This window comes from Cygnus olor, chromosome 12 (assembly GCF_009769625.2).
Source record: "Cygnus olor isolate bCygOlo1 chromosome 12, bCygOlo1.pri.v2, whole genome shotgun sequence".
NCBI classification, from domain to species: Eukaryota; Metazoa; Chordata; class Aves; order Anseriformes; family Anatidae; genus Cygnus; species Cygnus olor.
Window position 1 is genome coordinate 6,284,736 of NC_049180.1, and position 23,787 is coordinate 6,308,522.

The 23,787-nt window shown below is 37.9% G+C and overlaps 1 protein-coding gene across 5 annotated transcripts in view; it reads right to left on the reverse strand.

Moving 5' to 3' along the window:
• Positions 1 to 23,787, reverse strand: part of WWOX (WW domain containing oxidoreductase) — a 511,256-nt gene that overhangs the window by 132,111 nt on the left and 355,358 nt on the right. The window contains exon 9 of one of the 5 annotated variants that reach the window (XM_040570720.1): positions 9,105 to 9,134. The exons of the other annotated variants lie outside the window; for them this stretch is intronic. Coding sequence (XP_040426654.1) covers positions 9,120 to 9,134 — 15 coding nt within the window. The 3' untranslated portion in view covers positions 9,105 to 9,119. Of the gene's footprint in view, positions 1 to 9,104; positions 9,135 to 23,787 lie in introns of those variants that run through there. 5 annotated transcript variants of the gene reach the window in all.

Here is a 23,787-nt window from a genome sequence, read left to right on the forward strand (position 1 = left end):
AGCAAAAAATAGGAAATACAACATGAGATATGTTGCAACTCCGTTACCAATTAATTTAAAATGGAACATTTAGATATGAGCCAAGGACAGCAAATTTGCTTTTGTTCTGTCCCCTCCCTCCTCTCCACCCCCCCATACTAGAAGGGCTTTTTAAGGGTATGGAATGAAAAGGAGTATTTATAATATGTGTATTTAGTACATATACACAGTTCTCCCTTTATCCACATTTTTTCATTGCTAATGTCACCATTTGCCATGTATATATTTTGAGTTTTGCCGCTTAAATATTAAAGACAAGCTATAGATGATTAAGATATATCTTTGCAGTCTGCAGTACTCGTGTACAGATAAAGCTTTATAAGCCCCATCTTTGGAAGACGTCCATTCATTTAGAATACTAGACTTTAAACAGATGTCGAAAGTATTCATGTTATAAACAGCAACATTATATGAATTTAAATCTCGCTCTCTGTCTGACCATCCTCCCTTTAATAGCAGCTGTTTCCCTTCATCTGGGTGAGGGGCTGCCTGTGCAACTCTCCGGGTGTCCCCTTTACTAGGGACACAATCACCCCTCTCCTCCCATGTCCGATCCCTGATCCCAGGGAGGGCTCAGGGGGACGGAGATATCTGAGCGTGACAGCGTGAGTTGGATGAGCTCTGGGATGTGGGATAAGCAGCGTGTCAGCAGGTTGATGAACTTGAATCCTGGCATCATGAAGAATACAAAGGTCTCCCTATTAGACTAAACGAGACGACTTCGGGCACAGTAAATGTGTTGCTCAAATACTTGATAATGAGACATATGCAGTCATATTTTCTTGCAGTTAATATGGCAGAGGGTGAGGGGGAAACAGATTTTTACCTTTTGATGTTGTGAAACAGTTCATTCTCAATGAGGGAACATTATGTGACAAATGTGCCAGACTTCTTTTTTTGTGGTAATATTGCTCTTTGCAAATGGCACACATCCAATCCAATTGAATGTAATAAAATGAAACAATCTGTGCCATCTTCAATGGGTTTAATCCATACCATGTTAATGAATCCTTAAACAGACGTGCACAATGTTTTCCTGAAATACATGTAGTTATATTACGCTCAGTATACTTGTCAGCTTGAAAATAATTTCTGCTTGAGAGACCAACTGCTATCATCACCCTATTTAGAAGCAGTTCATATTTATTTGGAAAAGAGAAATAATAATCAAATATAGGACCAACTCATCTTACTCAAGGATGGACAGCAAAATGGCTTGGATCCTCTCGGGGATTTTTTTTTTTTTCTTTTGCACAAGCTGCTTCAAAAAATTTCTGGTGTATTTGTACTCATGCATTAACAGGAAAATGCTACTTGTTACAAAGTACCAGTTTTCTTTCTGATAAACTAAAACATAGTTGAAAAGATTAAATGGATTACATTACAGGTTTCACACATTATAGAATATGGGTTTCATTACACTGTATCATATAATTTTGAGTTATTAAATATGCCAGAAAAGCAAATATGTACTTGATGAAACACCCAAATACTAAGTATGGCATTTTTTTTTCCTTGTATTTAGATTCTGCAAACAGAACAAAGAAATGTGATGTTTCCACCCACAGCATTTACATGCTGGAAAGAGAGAGTAAATTTTATCAACTTTCCTAAATAAACACTTAAAATAAACCCCATTTTTCTGGCAAATGGTGTTAGTAAAACAAACAAACAAACTTTCTCCCACTAGAGAACAGAACTATCAATCAATAAGCATGTGAAAAACTTCATGAACATCAAGCTGCAATATATAAAAGGACACGTAGAGAATGTTTAACCACGCAGACCCAAAGTCAACAAACCCAAAAAACTATCAATGCAACTTGAGGTGTATGACTTGTCCAAATGACCATTTGATGCTAACAGGACTATACTGAAACTAAATTTGAATTTATGTAACTTTCTGGTTTGGTAACGCAAGAGCAATAGGGTGAAGTTCTCCACCACTCAGAGGAAATCAGAAAATTTAGTTTTCACTCAAAGTAATAACATTAAAAAAAGACAAGCGAGAGAAAGGGAAGGAAGAAAATGTATGTTACATGTGTACTAATCTGGGCTACTGACTTTGTAAAATGATTTTTATGAAGTTGCAGTAAGAATTTATTTCCTTAATAAGTACATTTAAAGCAGACATTTGTACAAAATGTAATATACACACTGCGTTTGGTTCTTAGTTTTAGTGTGTACTGGAATGTCAAAATGTGCAGAAAATTCACTAAAGCTGTCTTGGTTTGAACATGGAAAAATAATAGTTTCCGTACTGCTGAGGGACCCATAACTGCTACTGGGCACCAAAGAACATATAGATTTTCTTTTTCTTGATGTAAAACTTAATTTCATACTGTCTTTCATACTGGCTCACTGTTGTGATTAGGTTCATCTCATTGTATACAATCTTTGGTTTATTTTGCAGGAAAGCATCTCCTACTTGACAGCGTATGTTATTGGACTTAATAGATAGCTAGATGGTTCTACTTTCCAAGGAGGAGAATTTGCTCCCTGTTTTATATCCTCATACATGGTGGATTCACACTGATGGCTAGCTCAGCTCCACCATATTGCTTTCTCACTCCCCCTCCTCAAAAGGGCAGGAGAAGAAAATATGATGAAAAAAACCTCATTGGTTGAGATAAGGACAGGGAGAACACTTTAAAGGTACATAACTTTCAAGGTGGAGAGAGCTTTATGTTCTGAGAAAATTTCAGCTGTGAATGATTCTGGTTTAATAATCATAATTGCCTGTGGAATAATAAGCCACAGCAGCAATGTGGTAGAGTCTGTGTACACTGTTGTTTTCTGATAGAACAAATTTATAACGTTACAGAACACAACAATTTTTAAACTCAGCGTAAGCACATTAACTGTAACACTTTGGACGAAGGAAATGCTCCTTTTTCTTAAGATGATGATTGCTTACCTTAATAATGGGTTGCTGCCACAACATGCTTTATGTCAGGTTATCTTAAGAAACCACATGGAAATGTCAGTTGCGTTACTGCTAAGTGGCATTTCTGATACAGCACATCTGAGTAGCTGGACCTCAGAGACTTTGCTAATTTGTTTCCTGGTGTAATTCCAAGTGTTGGTTTTGAACTGAGAAATGCTTTGTTGTGTTTTCTGTGTTGGTTATTAGAGAATTCTTGTGTGTGTGTTTGTGTGTTCAGAGATGAGGAAGTCAAGACTATTGAACGTTCAAGCTGACAACACCTAGATTTGCATGACTGGGAGTTAGGTTATTCTCATTACAGAAGCTCTTCCTTCCCAAACTCTACATCTCATTTTCCAGGGGCACTTAAAAACAGTCAGAAATCCATGCTTTCCCTATGCTCAAAAAGAAAAGCTTAAAAGCATTTGTAGAGTCATCAAGAGATAAATACTGCAGATCATCGCAGCCCTAAAGACACCTCTATGATGTCCAATTCTTTGATAAGGGGTTAGATCGCAAAAGATAGTGAACTTATTTTCAGGATTCAGTATTTCAAAGGATGAGAAGTCAGGAATTAAAAACAAACAAGCAAACAACAAAATACTAACTTATGAAGACAGTTATAAACAAAAATAAAGGAAAAAAAGTACTGATCAAATACTATGAAGTTTCAACATTCAGATACTTTCTCAAACAGTAAGAAATGGGATGAAAACCTATGACATGGTTTTAGTAGATATTGATAATCATCTTTTGCAGATGGAATTAAAAAAAGTTTTTTTTTGGTTGTTGCTGCTATTTTACATTTCTAGTAGTATTCCAGAGCAAACTAAAACTAAACAACACAATTGCACAAGCATATGATAACATGAGGAAGCCTTTTGAACATCACCGGTAGCTGAATGTGCACTTGAAAAATTTTTCCTTCCTTCATAAGCAACAGTGATCTGCTGCTGCCTTCTGTGTGCACTGGTTTTGCTAATTGCCAGTAAATTCAGGAGAGTCCCATCTCAGTTCAGGAATTCTTTGAGATATCAGAGATTATTCCTGGTCAGGAGTGACAGAAAGCATCCTCTACAAAACATTTCTGCATCGTTAATGGAATTTTTAAAGAGGATAATTCATATTTTAAATGGAAAAAAAATAATTCTTAAGGCCTTGATGAAAATGAACAAGACTGAATATTGGCAACGATGGAAGTTCCTGCTGTCAGCAGAGCTCAAAGACCTATCTTAAATATATTACAATCCAGCAAGCTTTGTGTAAACTTCCCTTTAAGACAGAAAATGACATCAAATTATAATGCCACCTGTTCTAGAAGCTAAAGTGAATTGACTTTCAATGCTCAGATACAAATATTCACCCAAGTCTCAAATCCCACTCATTTAAAGGATGGTAGGCTTAAAAGACTATTTCTGCAACTGAGTTAAATGTATTGTTCAACTTTAAAGCTATGGAAAGGAATGATAACTTAGAAAATCAGAGTAAGTTGGTGGGTGCTATAGGTTCTATCAGAATGTGTTTTAAATTATTTCAGAATCGTAAAATCTTTCCATAGAGAGTACTTTGAAACTGCAAATTAAATATCGAGCTTCTATGAACTGTATCCATTTTTACTGGAAGCATATATTTCCATGGGGGTTCATACCATCTTTTTTGTCTAGCTACACTAGCTAATAATGCAGTGAATTTGCAGTAATAGAGTAAATGTTATTTTGATGACATTATCTGATTAAATTAAAGATGACGTTAAAAGGTCCATTTCAATGGGAATCAAAACCTCAAAAAGCAACTGTGGTTGAACATTCAGTCAGCTAGTCTCAGTCTTAGAAAGACTGAGCAAATGCAGCAAATAAAACTGAAGACAGACATTTGAGAACTGGAATCACATTTGCTTGTACAGTGGCAATAAACCACTGGAACCATAGAACAAAATCAAAGGTGGAAGCAACAGTCACTTTCCTCACCATGAAATTTTACCAAATTACTAAAATGATATACCCATATATGACAGGGTACAGAACAACATTAAGCGAATTATAATTAATTTTCTGGTGTATATTACTAAAGAAGTTGTAAAATAAACTCCTTTTATAAGCTACACATTCACATACAGAAATCAAGCAACTTCTTGAAAATCTCTTGACTTAAGCTTTCAGAGAAAGGAAACATTCTTGAATAATGTGATTGAGTTATGAATTACAGAGGCTTCACAAGAAAAAAGATACAAGATTAAAGGTATGCAGCAGCATCCGGGCCCACAAACAAAATACCACCTTCCATCACCACGAGCTGTGACATCTCTATTCTCCACAAACAAACTCATGGTCTCTGCAGAATGGCAGGTTCAGAGAAAATGAGTATGATATTGTAGACCAGGCTTGCTACCAGTCTTTGCTCATGGGAAGACTGTTTTTCCCTGTGACCTCACTAGAGACATCTTTGCTCTTTATAAATTGCATGGTCAACGTATGTGGAGACAAACGCAAAAAATCCATTACTATCAGTTTTCTCCAAGGTTGTGTTGCCAGAGTCCTGTTGCAGTTGTATCCTTCTACAAATTTAAGTGCATATATTTGAGAGACCTTCCCTCTCACTGTAAATATTCATATGCCTGAATTTTCACTTTCTTCAGAATCCCCATTTTAGATTACATAATGCTGCTCCCACTCAGCATGTGAGGAGTGACCCCAGAGGCCAGGGGACTGGCCGTGGAAGAATGTCCTCCCCAGCGCTGGGAAGGGGCACAGGCTCAGGCCATAAGTCGGGACACAAGCAGAAACCTACCAGTCTCTGCAGCTCTTACTAAAAATACAACTTAAGTCATATTAAGCTCCAAAATCAAAGTATCAAGCAATATTTACAAATCTGAGAAAATATTTACCTTCAAAACACTTCTCAGACAAAAGCCTTCATAAATTCATAGGTTTGCAGTGCATCCATGCAAACAACACGTTCAAGATGCAAGCGCTTTGGGGGAAATAAATTCAAGATATGAAAACCACAATTATAAGTAGTTGCCCCACACTGCCAACAGACAGTTGTCTGTCAAAAACTACAACCAAGGTTCACCAACCATGGTACTGAGAAAAAAATTGTAGTGTTTTAAAAGTTACTTTAAGATCATTACTAGTAAACAATGACTTCTTAGCAGATATTGCCATATTGTATTCATGTTATGTTATAATATATTCACAAAAAATGCACCAGTGGTAAAAAAACAGAACAGGTATTCTTTGAAACTAACATATAATTTATAAACCACAAACTCTAGGTCATGAATTGTTAAGGACATCACAAATCTTACAGCTACTACCTAACAATTATAACATATAAAGATATTCTGTCTATATTTATATAGACCTTGAAAAGCACAGGCTCCTACTGTTTCTAGTTACTTCTTGTCAAGGATTTGTTGTATTATGTTCTAAATTCAAACATACAATGCCACATTTCTCAAAATACTAAAGAGTAAATTTCAAAAAATGCTAAGAGTCCCGTTCAATAAATCCAATCATATAGTTTTCATTAGTCTTCCATACATGATAAAAATTATACAGATTATATTTGTGCATGTGTATTTTCTTGTACTCTTCTCAGTGAGGTAAACAACACAAAATTAAAAAAAAATGTTAAGACAGATTTATTTATTTTTTTTTAATCACAGAAGCTGGCCATAGCAATTAACTATGAAAATCTTTCCATGTTTCTTTTAAGGCACAACATAACCAGTGTATTAAATTCTTAACTTTGTTGTTCTTTCTAGGACAATGAATAAACACCAAAAATCAGCAAAGTGATTTTTTTCATCATCAAACTGAATCAATCAGCAAACTGAATTATTACTATCGTCTTTTGGACCTATGTCATCAGCGGATGTATATAATGAAATGCAGTAAAGTAAAACACAGCACAACACTTCTACCTACCAATTCCACGTCCACAAGGGTTACTTGTTCCAGCTCCCAGATCATGAACTACATATGACATTAGGCAATTCTGAAGACAGAGCAACAGACTTTTGGAAAGGGCATCATCGTTTCACACAGCAGTTGCAGCACAGGCCTCTGGAGCACATTTAAAATAGCCCTTAGTTAATGAGCACATGTCTAGCTGAGAAGGGTTACCATGCCCCAATTAAAATTTTGACCTACAGCTGCCAATGGTAGACCATGCATGCAAACTTTGTTATACCTATCCATACTCTAAGGTAAACTCCTTTTTAAACACAAAAATCTCCAAAATTATGTTTTTACAAAAGGGGGGGAAAGTATTGCCATTGGCAATAATCAAGCAAAAAATGCTGAAGTATGATTTGTAAAATATTGATATCCATTTTTGGAGAGAGCACCACCTTATGTTGTGATTCACAAAAGAAAACTAAACCAGGTTGAAAGAATATTGTGCTAGGTTGCCATATGCCACAAACTCTTGTATACCTAGAAACATGTTTTTAGATAAGACCATTAGCAATCACAAGATAAATAAAGAGGCTGGAAAAGAAACTAACGAATTCTGCAGGGTTTTTACTAAACTGGATTATTTTTCTTACACCTAGAAAACTGAGAACCAGCTCAGCACCATGTGAGATTTGGGAAAAAAAAAAAGCATGTTATCAAGTATCAAGCAGAAGAGAGTATTATCTTGAATCGTACAGTATCAGGAAGAAGCCATCTGACTCAATGCTAGGTCATTTGAAATGTTTCTCCCCTTACAAGATTAGTTACCACACCTTCATCTGTTTCTCACATTCTTAGCTACAACAGTCTTTATTAATACATTCACCAGATCCACTGGCCTACAGCATCATTTGCTGAATGGTATCTTACAATCAGGAGCAGCCCAGGAACACCAGTCCTCACTCTGGCAGAGGCAATGTTTTATTGAAAACATACATAGTGAGCACCTGGGGGGAAAGATTTGGTCTCCGTGGTTCTACTGATATTCCCCAAAGGGTGATCCAAAGATATTACTATTAGTACTGCAGGTCAGAGTCAAACACCTTGCATGTCCTCCAGATGGAGTAAAACCAGGCTTGGAAAGTGGGATTAGAACAATAGAAATGTGTTCAGCTGTGAAATTAAAAGTAGGCCAGCATGACATGCAACATTATGCATTGAGCTGAGTCAAAAGCAGTAATTAGGCTAAACTAGAATATGAACTTACTCATTATCAGAACAAATTTGTGTTTTGTGTCTCTCACAGTTACTCCTTGTAACCAAAGCAGTTGCTTACCCAGCCCAAAGCACCTTGCTACACTCCCCACATCCTCAATCCCACCTGCAGTGCCCCCAGTCCTTCCCAGATCACCTAACTGCTCACCAGTATAACTCCATCTTTCCTTGGAGCCCCCGTAGAGTCACCTCCCCAGTACCCTTAGCTCCTCCATGCTCCTGACTGACGTGGTGCCCTGGCAGCAGGGCAGGAGGTAGCACTTGCTGAGGCCAGCCTGGAGCTATGCCTCTGCCAGCCGCCTGGCCAGGGCACACGCGCCAACTGGCAACCATGAGCTACTCAGCAGATGTAAAAACTGGATTCTTCCTACCTTTCCTGCAGCAAGAGCACTAATTTGAGCCTGTGTCTTCTGCATACCTGCCAGCTTTCTATAATTTGGGAGGAACTGGGGTGTCTTGAGACTTCAGACAGATTTGGTTGAAACTAGCCTATGAGTTCACAAGTTAGTGGGAGGCATCGACTGGTAAACATATAGACAAAATAAAAAGCATGAAAATGAAAAAACAATTCTGTCATAAGTGCATAGACGTTAATAAAAATAGCAACAAAGATGCAGGTTCCAGCCTGTAAGGCTGTCGAAGTACACACAAGCACTGTATCATTCATTTATATAAGCATTTACAATATAGCTGAAGAACAAAAAGCACATGTATGTTTACACACAGATGCTCATTTAAACTCAAACTAAATTGTCTATCCCAGAAAAATGCTGTGTATACACACCGATCAGAAACAAACAGGAAGACAATAACTGACTGAAAATGAGATTTTTTTTATTTTTTTTTTTTTTTTAAAAGTGAAACCACCTAACCAAAACCCACAAGATCTGAGTATTTAAGTAACTACACATTTCCCCTGCCATGTTCTGAAAAACAGCAGACTGCGTTCTTTCCTTTGACTTCTTGTAGTCTGTCCTTGGTCACAAAACAGTAACCTAAGAAAAAAATGATTTAATTGCTAGTTTTTTGTCAATGACATAATTATATATCCACTCCGAGGTAAATCAACCTGAACTTTGCCAGAGAACAATGCCCTGAAATGACTGTGAAAGCAGCCTAACACATTATTTTAGGATACTTTTTACATAGTTTGCACTTGTAGATCTGAAATTAGGCTTTCACTTTAGAATAAGGAGGAAGTAAAAACTGTTATAAATAGTTTATAGGTGCAACATTATTATTTATAGTGACAAGGACTGTAGGATACGGGGTAGACCAATTACTATACTGAGCAATGCAAATATTATACACTGGCTCTATTATAACAACAGGTTATCTGATTACAGCCTACATTTTCTGGTCTTAGCACAGACTACATTTTCCCATGGCACTGGTAGTACATTTTAGAAATTCATTAGCAGCTAATTCACCCAGGAAACTTGAAATTTCTGTATCAAAGCATGAAAATTAACATTCCTCATGCAAATGTCCAGCTGTACTCAACATTTTCTCAACAGAACCTTCCAAAAGAAAAGGGTTCCACTCGCCTGAGCTGTGAACTCAAAATCCTCAATGCACCTGCCCTACAATAGATGCAGAGATTTAGCTACAGGGGAAGTAATAAATGCAGCCAGGAGACTTTTTCCTCTCTCTTTTTTCTTCTTCTAAAGTTCTGAAGCTAATGACAATGCTTGTCTTTATTGCTTCAGGCACAAACAAAGAGTAAAAACCTAAGAGGCTTGAGAAAACACCATATTTATCAAACTAGTTTGGTTGCTTATTTCACTGGACTCCCCCCCCCCCATTTCTTTAACAGAAGGCTAATTTGCTCCTTGTATTTTAAAGGTTAGTAGTAAAAAGTGATTAGAAGTTACTGGGGTTTGACACCACAGAAATACTCCCTCCTGAAGTCAGTCTGCGCTGGCCGAAGTGTAGCATTGGCATTGCTCACCAGCCATCACACAACCGCTGTTTCGGTATGTCAGGTTTCACAGATCCAAATGGCTTGGAATTCTACAAAATCTCCTGATACTGGCAAGTATCATGACAAAGAAATGCCACTTCAGGACCAAAAAAAAAAAAAAAAAAAAAGAGGTTCCTGCAAAATAAAACATAACCATACATGACCATAAAACAGAGGTTTGAAAAGTTATGGTCTGTGGATTTCTGAAGGTCATCAGAGGTAAGGAAGACTCGTAACAGTAGTATCAAAAGAAGTAAATTGAAGATGGTATTTTGAGCTCTGCTTGGCATTGCTCAAAGTAACTGGTGTTTTACAATTGACTTAAATCTGAGAAGTAACCCAAAACCAGATTCTTGGGACAGTACCAACCTAAATGCCGTCATAATATTACCTTCTCCCATAAGCTGTTACTTCATTTTGCCACAAGAATGGTATGCTGAACACAAATGAAAGACGATGTGGTCCCATCTTGAATAGGAAGTGAGCTGTGTCCTGCAGTCATAATTAGGGAGGGCAGTGGCCCATGAAAAGATGCACACCATAAAAATATCTGCAATCCTGTGGTATATGGTGTACTGTTTTATAATCAATATTCATTCATAACACACTATAAATGGGCATTTTGTAACCTGATGCTGAATTTAAACTGCACTTTGTTTAAAAAATGATTTTGAGGGCAACCAAGGACAAAGGACAGAGCAGGAGCTTTGAGCTTCAGTACTGATATACGACAACACAACATGGATGGCTAGAAAGAAGCTTTTCTGTTTACCTGTACTGAAACCTTCAATTGGCCTTTGCATGATGTTAGTGTTAGAGAAGAGATACAGTGTCTTTGAACTAAATTAGGTCAATATTATATGCAGGACAGAATTTTATGAGGGTAGGGGCAGAAAGCTGCCACTTTCTTTTAATTTCAATAAACCACTCACAGCATCTTTTAAAAATTAACTAGCTCATAAAAGTTCATCAGTCCTGAATTGTAATTAATTTCTGTATGTAGAAAGATCATTTGCCCATAGGTGTTGCTTACTCATTTAAATCAGAGTCACTGCAGCTACCTGACAATTCTATTAAAACAGTTCCTTATGAAACATAACTTTATTCAGCAACTTAAAACACTGAAACATTAAGACAAAACAGAGCTATCCATTTACTAACACAAATAAAATTGCTATCTGTCATTCATTGAGGTGCTGAGGTAGAACAGTACATTGGAAATTCCTTATCTCAACTACAGTGTAAAAATATTCCAAGCCTGATCCTAGTGTGGAGACAAAATCCAGACATGTTACCCTCAGAATGGATGGGGGTGGGGGGGTGGGGATAAATATACTATATCTACTTTGAAACAAGGGTGAAAATACCTGTCTCTCCCTATCCAGGAAAACCATTTTTATCCATTATGTATGCTATTGTTCAATACCTCAGCTAGGGTCCAAAAGCAATTCTTCTACCATAATGACATATCCAATATTATTATATATCAAGTCTTTTAAGAAATTTACAGAAAACAGATTCCATCATTTCCCACAAGAAGCTGCTGCTGTCTGTACTCAGCATACTCCTGGTACAAGCTTCCCCCATGATATGGGACAGAGCGTGTTTTTTCAGCTACAATGATCTCCTGTTTACTCAGAAACAAATATGATGTGGCATGTTGGTGGACTGTATGCCACTTACAGCTTTAATACACATTTTTGCATGGCAGATAAAATGCATTCTCTTTCGCTCCTGGCATATCTCTGGGCTAAGCGAACACAGGAGCAGTGCCCCAAGCCCCACTGGAGCAGCACCCACCAGCAGGTAAGCTTACGCTCCCGGTAGCAGTTTCTCAGGCCTCAGCAAAATACATTTTCACTATCACAGGGACAAGTTCTCCTAAACCCTGTGGAAAATCAACATCTCAAATGCCAAGCCTTCAGATCCAGGATTCAGATACCTACATGTGTAACTGGAGCCTCCAAACTTAAAAGTTTCAAGCTTTCGTTATCTTTTCAAACCGGATCCAAGCAGGGCTCATTACATCTGAAAAACAGTGTCTGCAGAAATTTCAGGAATAAATAGTGAGTTTGACCTTGACTTGCTCCCTCAGTTTCTACTGCAGAGGAAGCTCTAAGCTTCACGTTGGCAGGGATAGGCTTCTCTCACCTATGCACTTGCCTTAATAACAGCTTTTGTAAGCTCATCCAAGAGAGAAAAGAATGGTAATATCCATAAGGAGACAATATATCTCATTTGATCTTCCCTGAATTACAAATTAATAAAATAATACCACTCTTTTGTAATTTTAACATGAACTACATATGAAAGAAATATATTAAAAACACAAGCCACCCACTCGTTCCCCTCATTTATTTGTCAAACAAACAAAACAAAAAGCCAGGTAGCTAAGTCAAACATTGAAGTGTAAGAAACATCCTTCTCCTGCCTTGCTGGGGATCCACCCTTCGTTTTCAATTTGGCACACTTTTAGCAGGGTATAAAAGTATGGAAAGGTGAAAGAGAAGAAATGAATTTTAATGCAGATGCACAGGGAGGCAGAATTAACCTAGTACAGACAAGCACGAAGTCTGACCTATCTGAACATTTGAGTTCTGGGTTTTTCAAACTATAAATTATTTTATATATTTCTAGATAATGCCGTGAATTTAATGCACACTTCAATATTCCATTAATACTTTCTTTTTTTCCTAGTCTTAAACACATGCAATTTTCCTTCACTACCATCGCTTTTGGTTCTATCAACTCTGGTCAAAATACGTTTCCAAAAATCAAGGCCTTTCTCTTTGGCTCATTACAGATGATGACAAGTTGCTAGCTCATAACATTCCTGAAAGTTTCCTCTCCTGAGCAAACAGATGATTTTAAAGTATCCACACAAATACCACCATGTAACAAATGTTGACTTTTCACATCAAACTAGTTGTAGGTTTAATAGAGACCTGCATTTATCCCAAGTGGCATCAGGCTCACTGGTGAAATTATTGCAATATTGGGTTGTGAAAATACACAAAAAATACTGACAACACAGAAAGAACCTTAGCACAATATACACGTTGGTGAGTTCAAAAGGCATCAGAGACAGCTTTATTAATGTGGTAAAAATAGGATCTTTGAGTTTAAGAAGCAAAAATACCCATAAAATAGCACTAACTCATCAGCTTCAAAATATAAAAAAAATTGTCTATACTTGAACTCCTCTTCCCAGTTAACCTCTTGCTACATAATCAGGCAGAGTATGCCCTGCAATATTGGACATGTGTAAGAAATAGCTAGCTTCATAACCAAACTAGAAAACAGACTCAGGATACACCTCGCCCCCAGCTAAACAAAGTTAAGTTAAAAAATCATATTGTAAAGACTTCTTCCAAAATTTTGTTCTGCGTTTTCCTGTAATTGTAATGCATAAAGCCCTAATTACTAGGGAAGAACAAATGCAGATCTGACCCCCCCCCCCCCCCCCCCCCCCCATGCCCCAAGCCCAGATTGCGGAGGATGCAAATACAATCTATGGCAGGAATAACAAATGCTTTATTTTCCAAGTGCTCTCCCATGATTTATGAAAGGTGTACCTCACTGTGGGAAGATAATGCCATTTGAAATGGTCCATTTCATAAATCTATCTTCCTCATCCCTAGCTTCATACAGGACTACTATGAGCTCCTGAATCCAATAACATTTTCATCCTCTATTGACAAAAAAAGACTTTATTTGGAGTGAGGTAATGATGCAGTTATAGAGGAGCAGCAGCTAAAGCTCGGTCTCAGGGGCTTTTGTTGGCAGTGCCGTACAGCTGCAAAGGAGAGGAAACTAGTATAAACAGAAAGAAAAAATAATCAACACACACTATATCCCTTACGTCCTTTTACTTCTAGTGGTATTAATTATAACGTGTACCTAATCCTCTGTATGAGCACATAAACAAATGTTTTGCCTGCATTTTCTCTTCGTTCTGCCATAGATTTATCACTGGGAAACCCAGCTATTTCCTATTCATCTGTTCATCAGCCCAGTATATCTGCTTGTTTACCTATCTGCAAGAACACCTCCAGAAGAGGTTTTTTGGCCAAATGCAATGGTTGCTGTAGTCAGGGACTAATCATAAACATAAGTGAAATTCATTGTACTGATTTTTTAGTGTTTCAATTAATGGCAAAGGGTAGACAGAAAATACTATCCTCAATGTTATGCAAGGGGCTTGAGCTGAGACTGAAAACCACTAGAAGCAATGCTTGGAGAATGGAAGAACAGGGAAATGAGCAGGCAGAAGATGAGATGAAATGTCTCTGGGAGAATTTGACACGTAAATACAACCAACAGAAATATTTAAGAGGTTTGCTATTATTATTACTATTCAAGAAAGAGGAGCTGGAGGCACCACAAGTTTCTCATTTCATTTCTGAAACGTTGGTTGTCCTACTCATCTTTGCCATCTCTGACACAGAACAGTAGAAAAGCAAATGTCATTAAAGAAGATTAGACATATATCAAATAGTTTTAGATAGCAGCCTGGGCTTTGCTTTTGTTAGGAGCTGGAAGCTCTACACTAAACTGGCAACGTGTTCACAGATTTCATGAGTAAATTTTGGCAGACTTCTTACCCTACTGAAGTGAAATTTAGTGCTTTGAGCAAATTTCCCTCTGGGCTTTTGAGCAATGACATTTTTCTACACTCTACTACCCACAGTTTTGGAGTCTGATAAATGGCCTTTGTAAAACATGAAATTTCCATGGCTTTGGCAAGAACTTTACAAAACATATACATGTTTTGAACTGTCACTCTGAGATCTTAATTTACATACTTTGACTTGTGCATGAAAAGCAATTTCAAGGTCAGATTCTGTGAAGAAATACTGGGTAACTCCATTAAAAGTCTACTGGCACTTTGCATATTTATTTTTCTTCCCCATAGTACGCATGGGATCTCATAAATCAGGATAAACAAACATCAGAGGTCATATATAGGTGTGTGTGGTGTATGTCTGCACGCAGAATGAAGGTATGCTGCAAACACCGGACTGCCTCAAGAGTAACAGCAAAGAAACACCACCCCTTGAAACATATATTTATTTCCAGGGATACAAGGTTAGGACCAAAGCTTGGTCATAAAAATGAAAAAACCTACAGTTCTTGCACATTTGTGGAAGAGAATCTCCCGCGATGTGTGCAGCTCCAAGTGTGTAGGGCTAATTATACCAATGAAATACAAAAAAAAAGAAACAAAAACATATCATGTCTCTGAAGAGGTAAGATTTTATCAGAGACTGAAAGTTTCATTGCAAACGTTTGCTAGATGATGTTCTGAATGCTTCTGGAAATGAAATAAGGCTATATTGCCTTACCAACGCAACTCATCATATCCATGATTGCTGGCTTTTCTATTTGCTCTTCATCCTTTTAGAATCATACTACTCTTGGAAGCAACAGAAAAACCCAAAACTCACTAGTCATGAGTTTTTATATAATACTAGAGGCTACAGAGATTATAGGAGTGGATCTCTAAGACACAGAAGAGCTACAAAAAGCTACAAAAGCAGTGCTGCTAAAAGAATGGATACGAGAGCATAAAAAGCTATTAATTTTGAGAGCAGAGATGGCTTGTTTGTGCTAAGATGAACAATAAACTGTAGAAGGCCATCCTATAGCAAACTCTATGCAAAACTGCTCCTATCTTATCCTGCTGTCTTTTTCTTTCCTTTTTTTTTTTGGGGGGGGGGGGGGGTGGTGGTGGTGGTGAGGGGGGAGCACAGGCATTTGTCTTTTTCTTGAGAGCTGCAGCCGTGTGTGCAACATGGAATAGGAATACTGTATTTAGAGATCCACTAAAAATCAGTCCCTTTTGAACTCTATTCCTCTAAGTAGAGCTGTACAGAAATGAATCCGATGTTTTTTGGAGCACCACAAGCATAGATCCAACATTAACGTTTGTATAATACAGCTCTTGAAACTGAAAAAATGCATCAAAGGCTTTTAATATAATACTATGACTGTACATTAATTAAGATATACATTCTTTGGTTTTACTGAAACATATAAATACCTTGGTCAATTTAATGCACAGTTTTGTAAACTTGATTGCCTTAAAAAAACACTTCAGATTGTTGTGGCAAAACCACCCGTTCTGGAGGAATCATGGGTTTGTTCGTGTCGTTCCCCCCCTCCTCCCCCTTGATGAACCTGAGTCAAACTACCAGCATTTGAGACATCAGGAAAGGATTTTATTGCTTATTCTGATGCCCATGAACAATAATGGAGATCTGCATACCTCATTTCCTGAGAAATCATCTGCCATTGTGAGCTACAGGCCAAGGTCAGGCCTCCCCCTTTGCACACTGTTTCAAGTTTGGATGGGACAAGGCTCCTAGCCTCCCTGTATCCCAGTCCGAGTAGACTTCGATCCAAATACCACCTCGGTGCTTCTGACTGACACACATTGCAGGTCTTTAAGACTGATTCGATGTTCACAATCAGATTTCCTCTTAATAAGCAGTCATGATAGATATCTACCAACATGTTTATGTCCCCAAGGAGAAGTGGTGAGGATAAGAGGTGCACACCACAGGACAGTAGTTTATCACTACTAATAACTCCCCATTGTCCAAATTACTGTGCTCTGGTAAACGTTCTGTCTCCTTTTTGACCGAGTCAAGACGATGAAAGCCTAGCCTGCAACTTGGCACCGAACAAGGCATGAGAGAATGAGCAAGCTGAGGATCAATACAAACAACATAGAGGTGACATTAATCGCTTGGAGCATTAATAGGCCATGTGCGAGTAGAAACTAGCTTAGTTTTGAAAACCAAAGGTGCTTGCCTGCCTTTTGTGATCCTGTTTTGCTAGAACAGCCACAAATGTCGCTTTTGTCTGCTGAGCAGCCTAGGACCAGACTCTGTCTGAGAGGCAGCAGCAGAAGGTTTCCCTGGGGTGTTCTGCAGGAGGTGAATGCAGCGTTAGGCACCCCGGGATGTATGAGATGAGTTAGTAGCGCTGCCTTTTTGTTCCATCATTTTTAATTCTTGACAGCAGTCTCTGTGGCTCTTGATGGGTTCATTGTATTTATTCTAAACTTAATAAACACAACAAAAACATGCCACAAGTGCATCCAAGTCTAAATATATAAAACTTCTGTTTTAAAACTCTCTTCCCCTGCCCCCCCCTCCAAAGCCACTCTTGATCTTTTACATCAATCACACTTAGACCACCGCTTCAATATGTTATTTTAGGAAGATCAGCAATTGCAGGATACTTCATGATTCTGGAGCAATAATAATATAATAAAAATAATAAAATAAAAAAATTCTTTAGGAAATTTCCCCACAGGAAAGACAAAACTTGGAGCCTCAGCACTTGTAAATGGCCTCTGAGAGCCCCCTGTAGTTATTTACTGGTAGAGTTTGAAGTAGTTTCATTATTCTTCCTGGAGATGTTTACCTTCTGAATACTCTTGCTAATGAAATTAGCTGGCAGTACTTTAGTTAAGTTTTGCTAGCAAAATGTAGGCTCTGTGTAGCCAAGCTCCTTGGGCCCCAGCTCACCTCCTTTCTAACACTGACAGTATATTTATTTTAACGTTTGACTATCTACCAAATTTTAGAGAGCTTGTTTAATGGCCTTTTCCAAAAATCTTCGATTCATTTCTTTAGTTTCTCACTTTATTTTGAAAAGAAAAAGGGAGAGAAATCACAGTTATAAAAACAAAGCCAGCAGAAGGGAAAATATTCAGTACCTAGAAACTGAAAATTTGAGTATTTGCTTTTTATGGGGCACTAGAGTCTCCTAAAATACAAAACTGCTAGAAAACTTAAATGCTGAGGACAAAAAAAGTTCACTCAATGGCTATGCAAATACACTACAGTTTTGAATAGCTTTGAAAAATAATTTAAATACTTGTGTTTCAATTTATGGTCCTAAAATGCCTGAAAAACACATTCCTACTTTTTAAATGGATTTTTTTAAGTGAGTCTTAAATACGCTTTGATTATTTCCATTCTTGACATTATGCCTACTCAGGCATTTTGTACAGCAATTTGAAAGCAGAAAGGCAATTCCTAGCAATACCAACAGGTATATATTGATTTAACAAACACCTCCTCTTAAAGATGCACTTTCTTCTTCTCATGGAAAAGAAAATGTGAATTTAAACTGAATAAAGCCAAAAGCTAAAACACATTGTCTATAATGATTTCTTTGATGGAGAAAGCTCAGGTTCAAGTTCATTATCTTGGTATTTTCAGAGGAGCTTGCCTGCAGCTCTTAGGAACAACATTTAACTGAATTTTATATGTGAACATTAAAGAAACAGTAATGCACAGGTATAAAGTGAATGATCAAACTGGAAGTAAAGTGTACAGCTTTCTCCCTGTTAGCCTACACTGTTATTATCTTTTCAGAAGATGTCAAAACCTTTTCTCAGGATTTCTCATTTTTCATACATTTTGGAAGTAGGTACAATTACTTTAACAGCTCTCTATAGCACTAAGACATCTGTAGCAAAATCCGTTATTTACTTCAAAGCAAGAAGATTCTGAAGGCAGAAGGAAATGGCAGGCAGAAGCAGAGGTCCAGAGACATTGCTATTAAACTTCTGGGTTTAATGAAACACAAATACAACGAATATTTTATGTAAATCTGTGTATGCAGAGGACAAAAATGCATTTGTAGGCACATATACTGTATAATACCAGAGGCCAGAGTGATAAGCATTCTCTTGTCAATTCCTGACTGGAGCTTTAGTGTAAAACAAACTGGAATGCACATACCTACAGTCATTACGTTATTTCATCCGAGTCTGACTACTGACTCCATTTCAAACACATCCCCCTGATCTCTCAAAACTAGGACTTGCATGAAAAGTAGTCTGAAGCATAAGCCTTGCGATAGCCAGGAAAACACATGCACCAACATATATTCCCCACACACTCAATGCAGGCTCAGTGTGAAAGGTGATGAAAGGTACAGATATTGTGCTGTAAAGGGAACTACACTTGAAGGCACACAACTCACAAAGGGCAGGACCATAGAAACCTGCTTGGAAATTGGACACAAAAGTCATCACAGCCCTGCGGCTGCCATAATTTATGTCTCAAACATTTATGTTCATCCTCCCCTTTCCCTCCTCCTTCTCTTCCTGCTCTTAAATTTTTCAGCTCTTCAAGAAAACAAAACAAAATGCTCTTCTTGTAGCAGTCCCTCCAACAGTCATAGTGGCCCAGCTAAGAGCACGTCAATGTCCCAGTCTGAAACTGTACTTTCAAAGGATTTTAAAACAAATAAAAACAAGCTAGGGAAAGAAGCAAAAAAAAAAAGTTTGTCCCTGGCTCAGATTCAAAACATTTTACAAGAATCCAAGTTCTGTGTTGGCAAAGAAAGTAGCAGGACACAGTCCTGTGAGCAAGGGGAAGCAACACAGCATCATTTACACCCAGGGCTGTGTTCAGGTACCGTAAGGTTGTGTTTTTTGTTGTTGTCCATTTCTTTCTTTTTTTTGGATAATTACTTTTGTTTTTAAAAGCAGGATGGGAAGAAAATACAGCTGGGGTTGGGTCGTGCAAGTAAACCATGTTGTACCAGTCCTGCAGAATCTGTCTCTCTTTTCCTGAAGGGCCACCACTTCCCAGTCCCCTCCTCAAGCTGACTGAGTTGTGCTAAATCTGATATCTAAGATGCTAAAATATATAGGATAATTAAAATAACACACCTGGGCCTACGATAATTTGTGTCCCCAGTGTTTAGGCCCCTCATCTTCCGATGTATTTACAGCAATTTCATTTCAATACCATTGTAATTACTTAGTGAACAGAGACATTCCTCTTCAACAGCAAAATACACTTTTACTGTGTTTTACTGCAGCTAAAAAAGGAAACATACATAAAATCTCAGACACAGACAATTAATCAAGCTTAACCGTAGCCTAATAACAAAGCAAGCAAAGTGGAAAATATATATGCTGGCATCCCACCACGCACTGCCACATTTTAAGGAAGTGTGAAGTCTTAGTTTGTTAGGATTATAGAAGAGGCTTCAGCAACATGCACCAATATGCATAATAAGCCATAGAGTCAGGCATACTCTTCACTGTGCTAAACTACAATAATCTAATTGTTAATTAGACAAAATAAGCTGGAAAGTTATTTTTCTGCTTTACATCTGTGTTCAGGGCTCAGCTCCTAGTGACATCTGTCAGGTCGGGAATAATCAAGTTTCTAACCTTCATGGTCCAGGGAGAGGGCTGCTGTGCAGCTAAACACAGAGAAATAAACCTAAGGAGAACTATTTTGAGTGGCACTGTGCTACTAAGCCACAGCAGCACTAGCTTCCCAGGTGTAACACTTTCTGGTAGCAAAACATTGCTTTGGCATTTATACAGAATTACAACACATCTGCAGTTAATGAGTAGCTACATCTCCACCAGCCCCAGCTGGAAGCTGATGGGCAGCTCTGTGCATGCCACATCAGATGCTACTCACCCCATACCACTGTCAGCTGGGGCACGTTCATATTATCACACAATGGGAGCAACAGCATAGTAGGACTGGTGCTCAGGTGTGGGGGACACATCTTTCACACTGTGCTCTCAAAGACCATGAAATCTGGAGGCCATACCCTCAGAAAGTCTCAGAAATGCTGCAATGAAGCACGTGTGGTATCACAGGATGGGAGCTCAACACCTACACCACCACAGAGTTGCCACTAAGGTATCAACAAAACTTTACTTTGTAAGAAGAAATAGCGCAGCTGCTAAAAGCATTAACTCTTACTGGCAGTGTAGCATTGATAAGAAAGGTTGAACACAGAAGCAGCACGTGACAGTTTGGGTACACAGCTCGTGGTTCTGAGACACAGTTACAAGGAATGATTAAGATAAAAATATTTAATGGATTTGTGTGGTACTGGATTTTGCTAAAGGGATCGCAGAAATCTGAGTTAGAAGAGACGCTTTACAGAACCGAATACACACTAAACATTGCAAACACTGCTGACAACTATGTTGCTTCCAGCGAGTTCAGAACAGAGGTTTATTCTTCCTTTATCAGATTTGCCTTCCAAGTCTCCTTAGAGCAAAAGCACTACCACATGCACACAGTAGCCTCATCTTTAAAACCAAGGTCTGTTTGGTAAGCAATCCTCTTAAAAAAAAAAAAGAGGGAACACTAAAAAAATGTTAAGTGGAGATGAGCGCAAAATTTGGCTGGAAACGTGGCCTATTTGTCAAGCTGTAGTGATTGCTAATCAGATATAGAAACCTGGATGAAAACAAAAGAAAAAAAAAGAAGGAAGGGGGAGTGAGGAGGAGAATATGAATGAGATCGAGAGCAGGTATGAAGAAAAACTTTTCCCTCTACAATTATATAGCAACAACAACATGAAACAAAAGTAAAACATGTTCACTGTAACTGAGGACAATGCTAGCATGGTTTGAAAGTCAGCAAAGAGTGATTGTACACGCTTTTGTTAATACATTCCACTAGGATTTCTCTGAGCACTAGAAACTGCTCACTGCTTTTGCATAATAAAGCCAACCTGAGATGAGACACAACAAAACTCCATTATTCCCACATGTATTTCAGTAAAGAAGTCAGAAAGTGCTCCTTGGAATTACTATCATGATCAGCACAGATGGATTTACAGATGTAACAAAGCTAAAAGAAAGCAAGACAGACATCATCTCTCCTTCATTTCCTTCGCTAGAACAACTAATTTTTGAAGGAGAACTCACAAAGATTAGTGGGACAGAGCCCCAGTCACAACGAAGACTTTCATCATATCTTTTCATTTACAGTTCTAGCAGATTTGCTGAATTCTTGGAATCTGGTTGGTATGCACTAAGTGAAAAAGAGTGCTCCAAGGAAAATTGCAAATAATTTTTCAAGGCCAAATAAAATTTACTTGATGCAACTGATACCCAAAGGGAGCTACCTGGGATGGTAACTGTTCTGAACCCTTTCATATCAGGCACAAAACAACTTTCCTATGTTTTTATGACAATAGGCATAACAAAATAACTGCCTCCACATTTACCTGTAGCTTGCCTCACAATATTTTGCTAAAAAAATAAATAAATAGAAAAACCCTATCCCCATCACGAGTTATTTATGAAGTCCCCACCTGTCTGGAGGTGACAAGCTCTCTGAGAGGAGGCCTCCAGACATATCAGATTCTAGGTATCTAGGACTCCTGTCATTTGACCCTAGGAAGAAAGACATGTACACATAGCAAATGCTTTACTTAAGTAATTTTTTCCCATCTCTCCAACATGGCACTTCAGCAATCTGGGTAGAGCAGCAGATTTTTGCACTTATTTTTTTCCTTCAAATATATACTTTGGCTCCTAATAATCAAGGGATATTTCCTATCATGGTAAAGAAGGAATTTCTTTAATATCTTCCTGTTGAAGCAAGCAATGTCACCTTAAAGTGTCAGGTAGAATTTATTTCAGTGAGCTAACAATATTCATTTCCTTACCCTGGTGTTCCTTTTAGCTTTGAGAGTCTACACACAGATTTCTCTGAAATGTAGCTCATTTTAAACATAAGGAGCGAAGTGGAGGAATAGACAAACTTATCTCACCAGAAAATCTTTATAGAAGCATGTCTCCCTGAAGAAGAAAGGCTTTATGCTTATAATTTCATCCAATATCTTTTCAAACGTTTGAATAATGGGCTTTACAGAATGCCTTTTTGATACTAACTGAACTTTACAACTAATAAAACCCTCTTTCTGAGCTTTGTTACTTATGTCTAGAATCCACAAAGTGTCTTTTATAAATAATAACCTTAGCTAATTATACATAGTAAATAACCTCAGCTTTCAAGTCTCCCCATATATCATTTTGCTAAATATTAATCACAGCTTTAAGCTGTCTAACAAGCTCCTAAAAGCAAGACATTACCAAAGAGATCCCCCACTACAAGGAGTCTCAAACTATCCATCAAAACCCCTTGCATAAAAAGGGCTGATTAAAACTTCCTGGCATGGCCTTTTATTTGCTCACATTGGTTCTCTATTTTCCAGGCACATGAGCCTCAGTTCACCTTCATCAGGACAGGAGAGTTATCAGCCTCAAAGAACCTGTTATCCTGAGCCTGACATGGTGCGAATGAGCCTGGGTAGGCAGAAAGTGCTGCATTAACTTGGATCTCCTCTTTCTTAATTAGGACTTCAAACAATAGGTGGGGAAAAATCAGGACCAACCACTATTATGTATTAGCTTTCATTTCTGTGCATTGATTGAGCTTATGTTGTTTTATGTGTGTGATGAAAGGGCAAATCAAAACCCATTTCTCTTTCTTGTCAATTCTCTCTCTTTTTCAACTATTTATCTTTGTATTGTATTGCAGCAACAGATGGCACATTAAAAATAAATTCACTTTTGGGGAACTGCGTACTGTGCAGCTTAGTCTTACCATCCAAAATGGATATGTAAATGATTTCTTGTTAGAAAAGTACCTATAAAATATAGTAACATGATACTTAATAAGGAATAATAGAAACACTTTGGGAAGAACACAGGTCTTTCTGGCATAGGAACTCTCCTTGACCTAAAGACTTCTGTATCTTACTGAGTTGCTGGCTTAGTTAAAGAAATAGCTATGTATATCTATCTATATAGACACATCACTCAGTTTATTTTCCTCTCTGATTTTCCTAGAGGAACTGGTTTCAAATGTTTTCCACATTCGTTT